Raw genomic sequence first — 17,668 nt, 5'->3', positions numbered from 1 at the left:
AAACCAGCTGGTTGTACTTGATTTGGGTGAAACCCTGGTATTGACCTGGCATTGACCCTGTTTTCCAGAGAAGTCACTGGGATGCTGCTGAGCAGCAGCACCGAAACCGGACACCAAAGCCAGAGACTCTGCCAACGCTTTTCGTCCTAAAGCTTTTTCCCCGCCGCGTGCGTGCCTGTACGCCGACATCTGATTCAGTCAGCTCTCTCAAATATTTGCGTGTGTTTTGCCTGTTAAATCTGAGGAGGGTAAGCTGGGAAACATCTACTGCGGCCGCGCTCGCTGTCCTGTACCTGCTGCCATTTCTTGCCTGTTACAGTCTGGGTTTGACTGCAGGTAGGAGTGAGCGAGCAGGGTGGAAAGGACAAGTGGTCTTCCCTTTTTCCCTTGAGTAAATCTGTAAAAGACTTTGGCTGAATTAGAGCGATCCTGGGTCTTCCTTGGGTTCTTTGGACCAAAATTGTGTTTTGAGGCGGGAAGCATAGCCACTGCTGTGCCGAGTAGCCAGAACTAGATTCAGCAAGGCAAATCTGGAAGCCTGGCTGACGAAACACAGGTCACAGAGGTGTATTTTTTTTTTCTTCAGTCTGCTACAAAACTTGATTTTAATGTGGTGAATGCACGATAGCTGCTTTGACATTGGGCTGCTGCTCGTTAAACTGGTCGGGGAAAATGGAAACTGGCCAGTTGGGTCACCTCCAGCCTCGGGTCCTGCCTCTTGCGGGAGGAGCTGGCTGGAAAGGGCAGCTCCAAGAAGAGCTGGCTCCAACTGCCAGCACTTCCCCCGAGGTGATCTTGCTCCAGCACTTTCCCTTGGGCTGTGGCTGTCGGTCGAATGTGTCTAACAAGGAGCGTGGTTAACCCCAGGCCTCACTGTCCACCAAGAGCTGCAAGGTGGAGGTTGCTGGTGGACCTTTGAGAGGACCCACACTGGCTCGGGGTTGCTTTTCTGGGTTCCCCAGGCAGGGGAGAGCCCCTCTTTGTGTCTTTTGACTGCATGAGCCTTCTTGGGTCCGAGCCTTTAAGGAGAAGCAATAAAGCAGTCTGTCCTGGAGCCTGCATCCCAAGTGCTTCGCACCACTGTACCTCTATTTTGTGAGGGGTCTTCCCCATAGACGATTTCTTCCCAGCTTTATCCTGGGGCACGTAACACAATCTGGCAAGAAGAAAACCTTGGCCAAGGCGAGTGATCGCAGGGTGAGTAACTCAGCAAAACTCAAAGCTGACACCTTCTACCTGGGAGAGAACAACAGAAAAAGCTTCCACACTGGGTCAGTGTGACGAGAGCTGTCACTCTGCAGCTTGCGCAGGCCTGGAGGAGTGCACCCACTAGATTGGATGAGCTCGATGTGAAGGAAAACATGACGTTCAGCATTAAAATCCAGCTGGTAACAAATTTTTTCCAGCACCCTTCTAGGCACGGTGCTTTAAAGTGCTTTTCTTTAATCTTGTACGACGTCCCTGCAAATGAGAGGTTGAAGGGCCAAAGTGTCCAACTCCTGCTGGAATCTGAGTTTCATAGAGAGGATTTTCCTGTTTAAAACGAACAAAAAGAGGATTCTCAGAGGAAGAATTAAAAAATCAAAAGAAATGAAAGAATACTTTATGGATTTATTATTGGAAAAGGAGTCGATGTTGTTGACTAGGAACTAAAGAGGAAAGCATCGGGGGAACCTGATACCTTATACTGTTAATTGGGGCTGCGTTTCACCATCAAGCATGCCTTATTTTGTACAAAGGTGCCAATATAAAAAGGTGCAGGTGGCTTTGACGTGTAGTGGCTTGTTTGAGGCCGGAGTTGTGTACCTCACCGAGCACATCTGCTTTTCACTGTTGCGTCGGGGGAGATGACAGTGCTGTGTTGGCAGGGATGGGGGAGACAGACCCGGCTGCGCCGAGCGTCTTGAGCAAAAACTACATCTCCCAGCCATCTGGGACTTGGCCATGGGACCGCATGGATGGATTAATCCAAATTAAAAACTGATCCTAAGCTCAGTTCTCCGTGGTCAGCGTGGGGAGGAGGGTGGTCTTTGCTCTGTGCTCTCCTGCAATAATTTCTAACCTGCTTTTCCCTTCTCTCTCAACAGGAACTTGCGTGAGGCGACAGGACAAACATGCTTAACTTAAGGACTTGTGTGGCAAAGCTGAGGCCGTTGACGGCCTCACAGACTGTAAAGACAATTTCCCAACACAGGCCGGCAGCACCCAGGACGTTTCAACAGATCAGGTGCTACAGCGCACCGGTGGCTGCTGAGCCTTTTTTGAGTGGGACTAGTTCAAACTACGTGGAGGAAATGTATTATGCTTGGCTGGAAAATCCCAAAAGTGTACATAAGGTAAGGAGCAACCTCTCCAGGATATCGCCTTCGCTTCTCTCTGTGCGTGTCTGAGCATTGGCTTCAGGTAAGTGCACGCATCTCAAGGAGGATTGAATTCAGCTGGAGGGGCCGGATGGTTGTGGATGGTCCTTCTGCCTCGCTTTGCCGGAATGAAACGTCAGCGATTCCTTGAAGAAGAGCCAAGAGGAGTTTCTGTGTTCGAGAGGGAATGCCGTGGGCTTGTGGGACGTGGGCAGCATCCTGGATCACAAACGGATACAAGGAATGCCTTATCCTGGGAATCCACCTGTAACGAGCTCCCAATGCTTTATTTTTTCCAGCTCTGATGGCTCATCAGGAGGGTTTATTCTGGAGTGGGGGATGGCGGGGAGGCAGGGAGGGTAGTCTCCACATCTTGACTGGTTTCCTTTTTTGCTTCAAGCACATGTGGTGTTACGTGTTGCGGTAGATGGGCTGTAGCTAAGCTTGACTTTGAGCTTGTGTGCATAAAGCCGGGCTGCTGATCTCCAGCCTGGGGAGGGGGGCTGGATCTGGTGGCCAGAGGAATTCCCACCAGCTGCTCCCAATTTTAAAATTGGGAAACCAACCCAGCCATGGGCAGTATGTGCAGAGGTTTGGTTTGATCTGAATTACTGATGCTCCTCCAGCGAGGAAAAGGCCAGCTCTTTAAACATAGAGTCCAGCAGGTGAGGTCTCAGCTGGGAAGAGGATTTCTAAAACCCAACTGCATTTTTCCTCATCCCCAGTGTTTCACAAGTAAAATGTTCCTCTAGTGACTAAGTCTCAGCATTACCCAGGGGATTTTTAAGACAGTTTCATACATGTCCTGATGTAGAGCAGGGATTTTCTTGATTCAGTAGCACATGAGCAGTCTGCAAACCAGGTTTGCAGATGGTTAAATGAGCAGTCAGGGCTGACTAAGGAATCTCATGCCCCAACGCTTGCATCAGTGTTGAGTGTGTTTTTGATGGCACCGATCCCATGCATCCAAAACGCACTGCCTGTAGGGTGCTGTAAAGGTCTTAAGGTAGGATCACAGCTGGATTTTCATAAATGATGTTAACTTTATGCCTCTTTTGAGGCAAACAGGTGGCTGAGCCAAGCAATACAGACTCAGAAAGCACAAAGTACGTTGGTTTGGGTTGTGCCCTTGGTCAGATAGTCACTTGAAAGCTACCCAAGCACACGCATGTGGTGCAGCCCAGTCCTTCAGAGGTGAGATAGTGAATTACAAGCCATCAATCTAAGTGCTGTAGTCTAATTTAAAAATGAGCAAGGGTTATACCACGCTTGTCCCAGTGACAGGCAGATTTGTGTCTTTGGCAAGAGTCTTCACGGTTTGATGCCGGCTCTTCAGCGTACAGACCCTGCTCAGTCTTGAATGTCGCTCTGAGCAGATGTGAGAGCAAGCCTCAAGACTAACCGAGGTGGCTGGCTGGGAAGTGTATTTGGGTCCTGAGGTCAGACCTCTAGATCTCTTCTGGTCTTGTCTCCTCTTTAACGTAGCCCCTTGCCTGTAGGTAGGCAGTGCATGCAGTTGCTGTGCAGGAGTCCTCGTGCACGCTGGCTGAAGAAATTGGAAGGAGAACTTAGGTTGGAAGGAGCCTCTGGAGCCTCTGTCCTGTCATGTCTCACTTGGAGGTGGCATCCAGCTTGGAGGTGACGTCTAGGTTTGTGGCTAGATCAGGTCAGTCGGGGCCTTGTGCGGTCAAGTTTTGAGCACCTACAAGAGTGGAGCTCCCACCACCTCTCCAGGCCCCCAGTCCAATGTTTATGGTGAAGAATTGCAAGTGTCTATTAGTCCCCCCTGGAAATCAATGTCCCTTGAAGTAAGTGCTTGGAGAGCAGTGCAGGAGTTGACATAAGATTTTGCCTCCAGTGGGGCTGGGAATGGTTTATGAAAGCAGAAAAATCAGTGTGAAAATGAAATAGGGTCTTTTTGCCAGGAAGCAAACCTGATGCTTGTAATGTAAAAAGCAAGTCTTACAGATTGCTTTTTAAAGAAAATCAAGCTGGCATCCTGCTTGACAGAAAGGGGTTGGACCAGGAGTGTTGGACTAGATTGATCTTTGAAGGTCATTTCCAACCCAAATCATTCTGTGATCTGATGAAATCCAATTCCAGGTCCCAAAACTTCTGGTGGGATTGGTACCTGAGGTTTGGCATGGACTTTGCTCTTGCTCCCTGATGCACTTGACCCTCATAATTGACTTGTCTCTCCTGGGTGGATCCCACCTCGTTCCAGTGACCCCTTTACCAAGATCCCTTCTCAGCTCCTAGCTTTGCCCCTTTCTCCTCTCTGCACTTTTTTATGGTTCACCCTGTCCCTGCTGGGACACCAAGCTGCTGTGGTGGGATCGGGGTTGTGGCTGTCCCTGGTCTTGGCTCACGAGCGGTCCCCGTCAGCCTGTGTCCCCTCCGACACAACACTGGAGCAGCAGTGGAACGTTTCACCACCGTCCCTGATAAGCATTGGCCTCCATCCTGTTAGACGTAGGGTCAGATCTGAGGGTGGGCTTCCCAAAAAACCCTCCGGGCTGTCACACAGACCTGGCTGTGGCTTATCTGTTCCCTGCACATAGCAGAGACTGGCTATGCCTCGCCGTGCTGCTCTTTGCTGGTGAGAGTGAGACCTTCAGCCAGGGAGGAGCTGGGGTTTCCTTGCTGTTGTCACCAAAAACCTATGAGAAGTCCGGCCAGCACAACCTCCTGGCTGAGCAAAATGAATTCACTTCCCCATGCAGACACTGGTGGTTTAAACTGCAGAAAATACTTAAGGGTTTGTTTAGAGTAGGGAAGATTTGAAGAAAAAAAAGTAAATATTTTTTTAGGGTTTTTTTCAGCTGAACTCCAGTTTCTGAGTCTGATGAGCTAATAGAGGTGGGGAAAGAGGAGGCGACGGTGTGGGGTGCCGGTGGGCTGCCGCAGGCTCAGTGCTGCTCGCTGCTGGGACCGCTTCCGATGGGAGCGGGGACACCCTTCTCCTGCCCCGCAGGGCTGAGCAGCTCTTTGCCAACTCGGGTACGGCGCTGGCTGCTAGTGATGCTCGGCACAACCCCTGCCATCTCCCCAGGACCCCGAGCAGCTTGTTTGCTTCAGGGCAAGTGGCCAGAGGTAGGTGATACCCACAGCCATACATCTGCGACAAGTTTAGCCTTTCTAAACGGCAGTTCCTGTGTTTAGGTTGACCTGGTGTAAAGGGATACAGCTCTCCCAGTACGTATGTCCATCAAAGAGTCTTTAACGTGGAGTTTTTAATATGCTAGTGTTTTGATTTTTATATTGAAAGTGGCTTTATGGTCACAATGCACACAGACATGCGTGTAACCCCAGCTTTGCCGACATGACGGAACCTGCAGCCACGCCTGGCCCTGGGAGGTGCCTTTGCCGCATTCTGTGCGGTTGTGCTCGCAAATAGGGGCCCAGGCTGAATTTGGTAGGAGTCTTGAGAGTTGGAAACATTTGAGTTTCACCCTCCTCCTTCAAAAGCGAGCACCCTGGAGAATTGAAGGCCCTTATTTATGTTGATAAAGGACAAGGTGATATGCAAAGCACAAACTGATCAATCGCTGCTTGGCCCCCTGCTCTCTGTTGTAAATTTGGTTTGGGCTTCTCCTGTTCCAGCTGTAAGCTCTGAATGTTCCTCCTCTTCTCCCTGCTAAAGCAGGAGGTGCTGCCTGGCTTGCCGACCATGCGGAGCAGCTCTGGTTGGTACTTTCTGTCCCCTGGAGTCCGTGGCAGGAGAAGGAGCAGGGACACAGCCTGAGCTGGAGGTAGAGGCTGTGTCTCCCTTGTTAACCTCCTGGCCCGGAGCAGCCCCAGCCCAATTTGAGGTGCCCTGCGGGGGGGGTGGGAGATGTCACCCCTCTCCCCTTGCCACGCATGCCTGATCTCTGAGCTGGCTTTGTGACGGAGGCTGGGACGTATTAGTCTGAGCCCACACCCTTCTCTGGGAACCGAGTCTGATAAAGGAAATGAAAGATGCTGGTTTCGCTTGGTGAGCTCCTTCTGGGGCTGTTCTCAACAGAGAGGCCTGTGGTGAGCTCAAAATCCCTCCAAAGCCTGAACTATCTGGGCTTGCTGCAGTCACCTGGCTCTCCCATCCCGCTTTGCTGGTGCACGAGCAGCAGCACAGAGGAGCGCCGGGAAAGCCGGTCCAGGCTAACACCTCGTGCTGTGGCTGTGGTGGGACACATGGCTGGGGGGTGGTCACAGCAGGGACCTGGGGCTGAGAGCATTTAGCGTGCCAAGACCTGGGGGCTGCCTGTGCCCTCAGGAGGGGGGAGATACTGGCTTACGTGTAGGGTATAAGAGCTGGAGGAGTGCTCACAGGGCTGCTGTGGGCATGGAGAGGGTTGGAGGGGAATAACCCGATGAGCTTTATTACTGCTGTTACCTTCAGCAAGTGCTGGATTAAGGCAAAGTCCTCCTTCCCGCGATAAAGCAGGATAACACCGATGGGGCTGTTCAGCCTCTCCCATGGGATACAAGAGCTCCAAAGGTGCTTCCGTGGGTCACCAGAACCCCCCAGGGTGGCCCTTGAATACCCTCAAATTTTAAACCACATCAGCAACTTGAAATCTGACGTTTTTATAGCTCTTATCAGGGCCACAACCTTCACCAGGGGTGAAGCCTGCAGTCAGGCAGCCTGAAGTACTCTGTAATTATGTTGGGCAATAAAGCATTTAGCGAAAGTGCCTGAGCTGACCGAGCCAGTGCCGCACCTTGTTTGGAGAGCTTAAAATTAACTTTTTCTTTCAGAACAGAAGCAAATTGCATCTCCATGTGGTTAATATTGTTGAATGTCAGAAGGGAGGAGGTCCTAAAGGAGACACCTCTGCCTCCTGGCTCTGTCCTTGTGCCCCCAGCACTGCTGCCAGCCCCCTCCTTGGTCTAGCAGATGCTCCCTTTCTCTTGCCTGTCTTTATTTTCCTGTCTTTATTTTCCAGTACATTAAACAACCTTAAACCACTGAGCAAAGCAGCCAGCCAGATTCCCCATCCCAAGGGCATGGAACCCATCCTGGGGTGCTTGTCCCTTCCGCTCACGGGAGCCGATGGCTTCTGGAGCACCCATGAGCCCTGCGTGTCTGGGGAAGGGGCTTGGGCCAGGAGTAAGGATTGTACAAAAAGCAGCTATCCCTCTTTTCCTACTGAATTTCCTTTCGCGGACAGCAATCAGAACAGGGTTGGATGTTTTCTGTCTTTTTTTTTTCTTTCCCCTCTCTCTCTCTCTCTCTTTCCCTCCCTCCTTCCTTTGGGGGAGCTATTGTTTATCAGTTATGGTGCCAAATTGTTCCAGATTTTATTTATGTTCCTTCAGCATGACCTGTTTCTAAATTTAATCACTTTGCACAGCCGTGTGATGGGGTGCCTGGGTAAATCTGGGCTGGAAATAGCTTCCTGGGGCATGTGATGGGTGCTGCAGCCGCAGGAGCTCCAGGGAAGGGGGAGAGCTGGTGCTCCTCTGGCAAAGGTCAGGTTTTTCAGTTCTCTCCACCCTGCTACCAGGGTGCAAAAGCTGCTGTTTCTGCCCCAAACCACCACTGGAGCTGCTCTCTCAGCAATTTTCAACTTGGCTTAAAAACGCTGGGGTTGGCTGGGCAGCACTTCACCCTCCTCTGCACCACTGAGGCTGGGTTTGGGGTTCTCCACAGACACGAGGTTCAGGGGTGCGCAGGGTACTGAGCACTGAGCTCTTGCTCCCGGCCAACGGAGAGACCATTGGGCTGAAACCAATGTGCAAATCTGACGGGATTTGCTTGCTCTATCTGGTGCCTCGGGTACCTGCCGGCATGCAGATGCCGTTCCGTCTTGCCCTCGTCCTTTGCTATCGCTCAGGGGCGCGTGGGAAGTGGGTAGGGGTGAGAGCGTGACAGGAGGACGTGGCTTGGACTTTGCTCTGCTGGTCTCTCCCTTTACCCAGGTCTGTTGACGCCTCTTTGAGCAGACAGATTAACTTGGGCTTGGCCTGTGAGGCTTCTGGGTTCTTCAGGCAGTGCTGGTTAAGTACGACAAAGTTACGCCAAGTCTGTTGAGGGCTTTTTTGACAGGTTTTGCTTTGTTTTTTCCTAACACCTAGAAATGCCCATCTGCGGAGGGGTACAGGAGCAGAGGTGATATCTATCTGCCTTGCTCAGGGCACAGGACAGCTGGCACAGGAGTATCTGTATAGCACTGGCATCAGCATTGCTGCAAGGATGGGGAAAAATTGGAGAGGGGACAGAAAAAGTAAAAAGCTGTTGCTGGTTGAGAGCTGGACAACATGGGTTACGCTGTGTCCTGGGTCTCAGGCCATTTATAGCACAGAAAAGAGGAAGAGGTGTATTTAATTACAGGGTAAAAAATATTTTTCAGAAAATATTGTGGGTATTTAGAGGCCAGTCTCCTGAGCTGGAGAGAAGGAAACGAGCCTGAAGACCAGGCTGGGGCTCACCGCTCAGAGCAGCAGTTTCGAGAGCTGAGCTGGGTGAGGGGTGTCACCCGTGTCCTGTCCTGAGCCCTGCTGCTGAGGGAGGGTGGCCTCTGGGATGGTCTCATGCCAAAAGAAACAATTCAGATGGATGGGAAGAGGGATAATGGCATGACTGGAATCATGGGAGAGCGTTAGTGCTTTCCTGTCCAAGGCAGGTGGGGGCCTTTGGCAGCGGCTGCGTGGAGCTGGGGCGCAGGGGAGGAGACAGCTCTGCCCTGGGGGCTTTTACTCCCCGCTGCGGCAGTAGAGCTGAGACCCCAGTAACCTCGCTCGAGTGAGGAGCTGTTTGGGTTGTGGGTAATGACACTGTCGTCTCTCTCTTTTCCTTTATCCTAGTCATGGGACATCTTCTTTCGCAATGCCAATGCTGGAGCTGCTCCAGGCACCGCTTACCAAAGCCCCCCTCCACTGAGTACCAGCCTTTCCACGCTGTCCCAAGCCCAGTTCCTGGTTCAAGCACAGCCCAATGTAGATAAACTGGTGGAGGACCATCTCGCAGTGCAATCTCTCATCAGGGCGTATCAGGTAAGAAGACAGCCTTTGTGCTGAGGAGGAGTGTGTCTTCCGTAGAGGGACATGTGGTGGCTGAGGTGGGCTGGGTTTAGTGTGGTTGATGCACGTGTTTTGCATGGAGAGTGTGCAGGATGTGTGCTGGGCTGCCTGTTTTTTAACAGGAGCTGCTGATCTGTTGGGGCAGAAGCTCAGCTGTTGCTTTGCTGGACAATTGAAAGATTAAAGCTATTGTCACCCAAACAGAGCGATTGTGGTGGCAGGGAGGGGGAGGTCTTCTCAGCGCAAGATGGTTTGCTGGCTTCTGGAATGGTGCTTCTGCGTTGTGGGCTCCTGCCTCGCTCAGCGGTGACGTGGGACACACATCCTGCTTCTCCCATGTTGCTGAGAGAACTTCTGAGGTCTTAAAATCAAAGTTCAGGAAGCATTTCCTTGTGATTTGCAGCTGGGAAGAGGGCTGTGGTGCTGCTGGGCTGCAACTCAGACCGATACTGCCAAAGTCAGCCTTTTGGGAGAAACAAGGAAGGAAACATCGGCCGGCTAGGGGATGGCCAGGCAATATTTTAACTTGAGAGAACATTTAAACAGATTTCTATATCTGTGTCATCTTTTCACCTTCAGTTGCGCTCTGATTTGTCAAGTGTGGGGGCTTTAATTGGTGCTGTGGTGAGAAGTTAACAAACCCAGCTGCTGTGGAGGTGTGACCATGGTCTTGTCACCTATTCCTGCAAAGCAGCACCCGCTGCAGATTGTGTTCCTGCTTAGGTACGGGGAAAATCCAATGTACAAGGCCATAGGTTAAGGCAAGAACTGCAGCACTGGGCAAGTTCAAAGGTCCGCCCAGTCTTGGCCCTGCTCTCTGGCTTGAAGAAAGTGCCCCTGTCCGCCTCCGCAGCCGAGGTGCCGACGTCAATGCTGGGGCACTGCCTTGCTTTTCTTTAAGAAGGAGAAGCTGGGATGTGTTCGTGAGGACCTGTGTCTTCCCTTGTGGCTGATTCGTGGGAGATGACCATCCTGCCAGCTCTCTCCAGCTTGGGCAGATCCTGGCGAGCCGTTTCTAAAGGCCATGCGGCTCTCGCTGGTGGAACGTGGGCAGATGCCAAGTTCAAACAAGTGGTGACTGATGTAGTTGGAGGCAGCAGCTCAAAGTCAGTGATTGGAACACAAAATCCACAACCTCTTCTGCATTCCCTTCACTTCCTCAGGCTCCAAATGGCAGTGCTGGGAGGTGATTGCTCTTGGATGTATTTTTCTGAGCTGTTTGCATCCACTTCCCTTCCTACCCCAGTGTCACTGTAGAGTTGTATCTGCAGTGGGGTGTCCGGGTGAGGAGGTTCAGCACAGTGTATGGAGGTATGAAGGAGTAGAAAGGCAGGAGGAAACCCTGCCTGTGATGGGTAACCTACTTAAAACACCAGGCAATTAATTTCTTAATTGGATCAAGCTGAATTATCCCTGTAATTACAGGTGAGCAGTGACCCTGCTCTGCTGCAGCATCAGCAATGGTTTCTTAATTGTAGTTGTGGTTGCATCTCCAAGTCATTATTTCTTTTTGAATCCTAGAGTGGTTTGGGTTGGAAGGGACCTCACAGCCCATCCAGTGCCACCCCTGCCATGGGCAGGGACACCCTCCACTAGCCCAGGTTGCCCAAAGCCCCATCCAACCTGGCCTTGAACACTGCCAGGGAGCCAGGGGCAGCCACAGCTTCTCTGGGCACCCTGTGCCAGGGCCTCAGCACCCTCACAGGGAAGGATTGCTGCCTCCCATCCCATCTCCATCTCCCCTCCTGCAGCTTCAGGCCATTCCCCTTGGCCCGTCACTCCCTGCCCTTGTCACCAGCCCCTCTCCAGCTTTCCTGGAGCCCCTGCAGGGACTGGAAGGGGCTCTAAGGTCTCCCCGCAGCCTTCTCTTCTCCAGGCTGAAACACCCCAACTCTCAGCCAGAGCAGAGGTGCTCCAGCCCTCGGATCATCTCCGTGGCCTCCTCTGGCCTCGCTCCAACAGCTCCATGTCCTTCTTGTCCTGGGGACCCCCGAGCTGGATGCAGTATTGCAGGGGGGTCTCACCAGAGCAGAAAAGAGGAGGAGAATCCCCTCCCTTGACCTCCTGGCCACACTGGTTTTGATGCAGCTCAGGATACGGTTGGCTTTCAGGGCTGCGAGTGCACGTTGCTGGCTGATGTTGAGCTTCCGCATCATTCCAAATTTCTTCTGCCTTAGTGAGCAACAGGTCCAGTAGTGCCTGCTCTCTGTTCAGACTCTCCATCATCTCTACTACGAAGTTGTCCTCAACCACTCCAGTAGTTTCCTGGACTGCTTGCAGTTCGCTGTGCTGCTTTTCCAGCAGATGGTTTGGTGGTTGAAGTCCCCTATCAGGATCAGGGCCCGCAAGCGTGATACTTCCTGCAAGTATCTGCTGTGGTCTTGTTTTGGGTTTGGGGCTTTTTGTTTTGGCTTGCGTTGCATGTGGAGAATAACAAGCAGCATGGCTCCTATGGGGCAGAAGACCTTCTCTTCGCTCCCGCACCGATTTGAGGATTTGCTGTGTAGCTGCAAACTGCTGAGTTGACCTCAAAGCCACTGGGTGCCCCCGGCTCAAAGCTGTTTGCTGGATGAAGTGGCCTCCTGGTCCTGGTGAGAGCATCCTGGCCGTGGGGAACAGCGCAGTGAGCTTGTGTCCTGCTGACTGCTAAATGATGGGCAGAGGGCCCGTGCTTTGCTACAAGATGGACAAACAAATAGTTCCCACACAAAGCTGGCCCAGAAGAAGACCTTTCCATGTGGCTGCCAGTGCTCAGGGGCACTTGGTCATCTGGCCCTGCAGAGAGCATAGCGGGGGAACGTTGCTTTCTTAGCAATTTGCCTTAACATCAATGGGTGATTTCAGGCCCTCTGGCTGGTAAAACCACAAAAATTCTTTGCTAAAATCCCCTTGGGATATTTTGAATAGAAATGCCTTTCTGGTAAATAAAGTCAGATCAGTATGTCTGGTTTGTGCAAGAGATTTATTAATCCCCTCGTATATGAGTGATTTTTCTAACTGGTAACAGATTTGATGGCCAGGAGTAATGTTTTCACCGCATAAAGAAGGCATTGCACCCCACACCACAGCAGTAGGGCTTCCTGCCCTGCTCCCAGCGTAGCTGAGCCTGAAGCTTGGAGACCAGGAGCTGTCAAGAAATAAACCGTGGCTTGCCAGTTGGAAGGTTCTGGCAACTGAGATGAATTGAGTTTGCCCAGAGAGATGTGGTGGGATCTGTCTGTGGGCACCTCCTCCTGTGAAGGCAAAAAACGAAATTCCTCATGATCTCTCTTTATTCTCTGTGGCTCCCGCTGCAGATTCAAACCCAGCGTGGTGACTCCTGGCCTGTCTGCCACCACCGGGAGCTGTCAGGGCTCTCTTGGTGCCAGAGCTCTTTGGTATTTCTGCACCTGCCCCTTCCCAGAAGAGTGCTCCAAGTCCTGCTGTAGGCTCCTCTCTCCAAAACGATCCTGCGAGCTGCTGACCTCTAATAGCACAGACAAGCAGATGTTCCTCAGACACGCTCCTCCACCTTTCAGGAGCTATTACTGCTGGTGGCAACGCTTGTTTTCTCTGCCACGTTGGCAGGAGAGCACCTACATCCTGCCAAAATCTGGAAAACTGCCTCTTCATTTGCTCTGATGCTTACGAGGAAACCATCAGTGTGGAGTTACTGCATCCATAGAGAGGAGGTGCTTGGGTTGGATGCCAGGCAAGTGGTGGGAGACCCTCGGACCGCAGTTCCGGAAGGTCTCTGCTGCAAAGGAGATCACCTTCCCCCTGCCTGCCCCATCAAAGCCTGGCTTCAGGCAGAGCAGAGTGGTCCTTGCAGCTGGTAGCACTCACACCTACATGCTGTAGTTGAAAGTAAACCCAACTTTTCCAGGCTTTAGTTGCAGCCAGAAATTGGGGTGGCTCTGCAGAAAATGCAAAGAGGGAAACTGTGCATGACTTGTTGTTGGTTTTTTGTTTGGTTTTGTGTTTTTTGTGGGGTTTTTTTTTTTAATGTCTCTTCAATTAACTTGTTTTAATGACTAATTTGTGTTGTTGCTTCTAGGTCAGGGGTCATCACATTGCAAAGCTTGATCCTCTCGGCATTAGTTGTGTAAATTTTGATGATGCGCCAGTAACTGTTTCTCCAAACGTCGGTGAGAATTACTCTGCAAATTAATTCTAATGTAATTTAACTTTTTTACCCCTCCCCTCTTTTGTTTTTCTCCCTGTCCCCTCTCCCTCTTGGTACCTGTTCTCCTTTCCATTCCTGGCCCATTTCATAGATTCGAGGGCATCATGTAGCACAACTCGACCCACTGGGCATCTTGGATGCAGATCTGGACTCCTCCCTTCCAGCTGATATTATCACATCCACAGACAAACTGGGTGAGGGCTTTGAGAGCAGTTAGTGCTGCATTGCTTGAGCTCCTCTCTCTTTCACAGCTTTGTAGGTAGATTGCTTCATCAGTAAGCGGGGAAAGGTCTTAAGTTTCCTTAGTAATGATCACTCTAAATTTATAGTCGACCAACCGGTCATTGTGGAGCAGTTCTGCCCCCCTCCGGCTGTCACGGCAAATGGGTCTTGTGCCAAAACCCTATTGCTCAGCTCATGTTTCTCCTCCAACCAGTGCCAATTAATTATGCCATTGAACTCATTCATCCAGGGGTGGAAGCAATTGCATCTTCTGGAAATGCAAAGCAGAGAGGTTTTGTGTTGGTGGGAGCTGGAGGTCTGTTCCCTCAGCTCCTCTTGCTGCTCTCGGGGGCCCTGAGAGCTGGGGGGGAACGGGCTGGCTTTGTCTCTGAGGGCTGAGAAGTGCCTCTTGGCGTGCCCCTGCAACGATGCCCTCTCCTCCTTCGCTCCTGGCTTGCCACAGCATCTAAATACCTTAATTCCCCCTTTTTCCAAGATTGAGCTATGAGTCCCTGCTGGTGATCATAACAAGGAAGCTTTGGGATGCGTTCCCGTCCGAGTAAAGAGGTGGAAATTCCAATGCCTTTGAGCGAAAGATGCATGAGTGTTGCACAGAAGCGTGTGTGATGCCTAGGACTGGAAATTCTAATCTGAAATTGCTTAAACTTAGCACCTCTCAACGTGCTTTAGATTTGATCTCTGTAGTATGCTGCCATTCTTCTAGCTAGAACGAGGTTGCGGCGCTGAGCTCTTTCACCTTGCTGGTGCTTTCCAAGGGTCGTTACCCTGGCACTACGAGCGCTCGAGAGGCATGCTTCTAACTTAGAGTAGAGCAGCAGTAATGATTACTAACCTCGCACAACTGAAACAGCCGATCAGAGCGTACGGTGCATGTAAACGATCTTGATTCCTTGTTCAGCTGCCAGCACAGGGACACCAGTCCTGGACCTGCTGGACCTTCATACAGGATTACGTGTACTGGGAGTGGTAGGGAAGGATTAGGTTTTGGTTGACCCAGCTCGCTGGATGATGTGGAAGCTGCTTCATCCTGAGGTCTGGACTTCTGATGTGCTTGTCCAGAGGATCAAGCCCTGGCTCTGTCTGGGGAGCCAGCCGGCTCTGAGTTGGAGCAAGCCCTGTGCCTGGGAGATTTTGATGGGAAGACGATGGCCACGAACCCAGGTGCAGGAGAGGACACAAGTACTTGTAGTCGGCACTGTGAGAGGAGCAGGGAGACTTTTTTAGGTGACTTTGAAGCTGTTCCCAGTGGCTGGGGAGAGGAATGGGTGAGGAGAGCAGTTTCTAGCTTACGTTTTTGGGGCTCTGCTGTGGGCATTATGATCCTTCTGAAGCAGAGCAGAGCCCTGAAACCCTGTGCCTGCTGGACGTGTTTCCCTTTTGAGAGGAGAACAGGGTCTGCATGAAACCCAGAGCCAGCCGGCTGCAGGTGGTTGCAGTGACTGCTCTCCCTCATAAGAAAAGGGAGCTGGGTGTGGGGAGCAGAGTTACTGTGCCACTCAGCAAGTCATAGACTCACAGAATGGTTTGGGTCGGAAGGGACCTTAAAGCCCATCTAGTTCCAACCCCCTGCCATGGGCAGGGACATCTTCCACTAGATCAGGTTGCTCAAAGCCCCCTCCAACCTGACTTTGAACACTTCCAATCCACAACTTCTCTGGGCAACACGTGCCACTGTGTCACCACCCTCAGCGTAAAACCTTTATTCCTCATGTCCAATGTAAACCTGCCCTCTTTCTGTTTAAAACCCTCGCCCCTTCTCCTGTCACTACAGACCCTGGTAAAAAGTCTCTCCGCACCTTTCTTGTGAGCCCCCTTTACATACTGAAAGGCCGCAGTAAGGTCTCCCTGGAGCCTTCTCCTCTCCAGGCTGAACACCCCCAACTCTCTCAGCGTTTCTGCACAGGAGAGCTGTTCCAGCCCTGGGATCCTCTGCTGGACCTGCTCTAACAGGTCCACGTCTTTCTTGTGCTGGGGACCCCGGAGCTGGATGCAGTGCTCCAGGTGGGGTCTCAGGAGAAGGGAGTAGAGGGGGAGAATCCCTTCCCTCGACCTGCTGGCCACGCTTCTTTGAATACAGCCCAGGATATGGTTGGTTTTCTGGGCTGCAAGCACACATTGTCAGCTCATGTCCAATTTGTTATCCACCATTATCTTCAAGTCCTTCTCCGCAGGGCTGCTCTCCATCCATGCATCCCCATCTGCTGGGACTGGGTCCTGATCCTTGCACTTGGCCTTGTTGAACTTCAGGAACTTCACACAGGCCCACTCCTCCAGCCTGTCCAGGTCCCTCTGGATGGCATCCCTTGTATCAGCTACAAAACTCAGCATCACCTGCAGCCTTGCTGAGGGTGCCCTTGATCACACTATCTACACCATTGATGAAGATACGAAACCGTACTGGTCCCAGTACAGACCCTTGAGGGTCAGTGCTCCTTCCTGGTTTCCCCTTGGACATTGAACTCATGGGGTTGCTTCGGTGGGGAAAACGAGTTCAGAGGGCTTTTCTTCTGCTTTGACTGTGTGGTTCCTCTGAAGCAAGGTGTGCTCCAGCAGTGTCCTTGCTTCAGAAGAAGAAGAAGAGCCCAGTAGCCAAAAGCGGTCCAAGAGCAGCAACTGCAGAGCTGGGCTGACAGCATCGTCACAGAGTAAAGTTGTATAAGCTCCATTTTTCCTGCTTCTCCAGGATGAGCAGTCACGAGCCCAGCAGTGTGACCCGGCCCGGCTTGGTGTGGTGGAAAGTGTTCAGGCATGGCTGGTCTGTAGGCATCGGCTGGAAGAGAATCTCAGCCCACAATCTCTGTGTCTGAGGCAGGCGTTAAGTTTAATTTCTGTTTCTTTGTGGCTTTCATACTAAGATATCTGCCATTGTGGTTCCTGGTGTTGATTGAATTACCAGGAATCCATGAATTCTTAGGAAATAACGAGTCCTGGGAACAAGCTATGCTGGTATCAGCCACTAGCTCGCACTGGGGTTCTGTCCCATGGTTAGGACCCCAGACTCAAATGGCTGTGTCTAATCAAAGGAGGCTTTATTATAGAATCATAGAATCTTCAAGGTTGAAAAAGACCTCTAAGATCATCAAGTCCAACTGTCAACCCAACACCACCATGTCTACTAAACCATGTCCCGAAGTGCCACATCTACATGTTTTTTGAACACCTCCAGGGACGGTGACTCCACCACCTCTCTGGGCAGCCTGTTCCAATGCCTGACCACTCTTTCGGTGAAGAATTTCTTCCTAATCTCCAATCTAAACCTCCCCTGATGCAACTTGAGACCACTTCCTCTTGTTCTTTCGCTTGTTACTTGGGAGAAGAGACCAACCCCCCACCTCACTACAACCTCCTTTGAGGTAGTTGTAGAGAGTGATCAGGTCTCCCCTCAGCCTCCTCTTCTCCAGGCTAAACAACCCCAGTTCCCTCAGCCGCTCCTCATCAGACTTGTGCTCCAGACCCTTCACCAGCTTCATTACCCTCCTCTGGACACGAGAAGGGCTGTATCTTGCTGTAAGTATTATTTGTACTGAATAGACTTTCCCCTGGTATCCTCATCCTGGAAAACCTCATCCGGTTGATCTTAAAATACAACTTGGTGAACATAGCTTGCAAACCGTTCAGCAAGAGGGGAGGAGAACAGTGCTGGTGCAGAACATGGGCAGAGCTCTGGCCGAGCCTAAGATCGAGTGTCACCTGCTTGTGGTAGAGAAAGCAAATTTCTAAGCAGATCCTGCTGGCTTTTTTTGCTTTGAAAGAGTATTTCTTAATACTTGACAGAGCAGTTAATAACAGGAATGGTTTTGAAACTTGGAAACAATGTTGTTTCCTGTTTCTGAGCAGTGAAATCCTTAAAGGTCAGCTTTTGTGGTGCGAGCTTTGCTGCCAACAGCTTAAACCG

General features: G+C 51.4%; 1 protein-coding gene across 5 annotated transcripts in view; it reads left to right on the top strand.

Annotated features, from left to right (window-relative positions):
* The window catches only part of OGDH (oxoglutarate dehydrogenase), a 34,306-nt gene that overhangs the window by 1,315 nt on the left and 15,323 nt on the right, over nt 1-17,668 (top strand). For 2 of the 5 annotated variants that reach the window (XM_075736642.1, XM_075736639.1), the window contains exons 2-4: nt 2,088-2,336; nt 9,150-9,338; nt 13,622-13,724. In XM_075736642.1, coding sequence (XP_075592757.1) covers nt 2,115-2,336; nt 9,150-9,338; nt 13,622-13,724 — 514 coding nt within the window. In that variant the 5' untranslated portion in view covers nt 2,088-2,114. Of the gene's footprint in view, nt 1-2,087; nt 2,337-9,149; nt 9,339-13,401; nt 13,725-17,668 lie in introns of all 5 variants that reach the window. The other 3 variants (XM_075736643.1, XM_075736641.1, XM_075736644.1) reach the window with 2 other exon arrangements.

The sequence above is a fragment of the Balearica regulorum genome, chromosome 27 (genome assembly GCF_011004875.1).
Source record: "Balearica regulorum gibbericeps isolate bBalReg1 chromosome 27, bBalReg1.pri, whole genome shotgun sequence".
NCBI lineage: Eukaryota > Metazoa > Chordata > Aves > Gruiformes > Gruidae > Balearica > Balearica regulorum.
The sequence above is the reverse complement of the archived record's forward strand: the minus strand, read 5'-3'. Positions and strand labels throughout refer to the sequence as shown.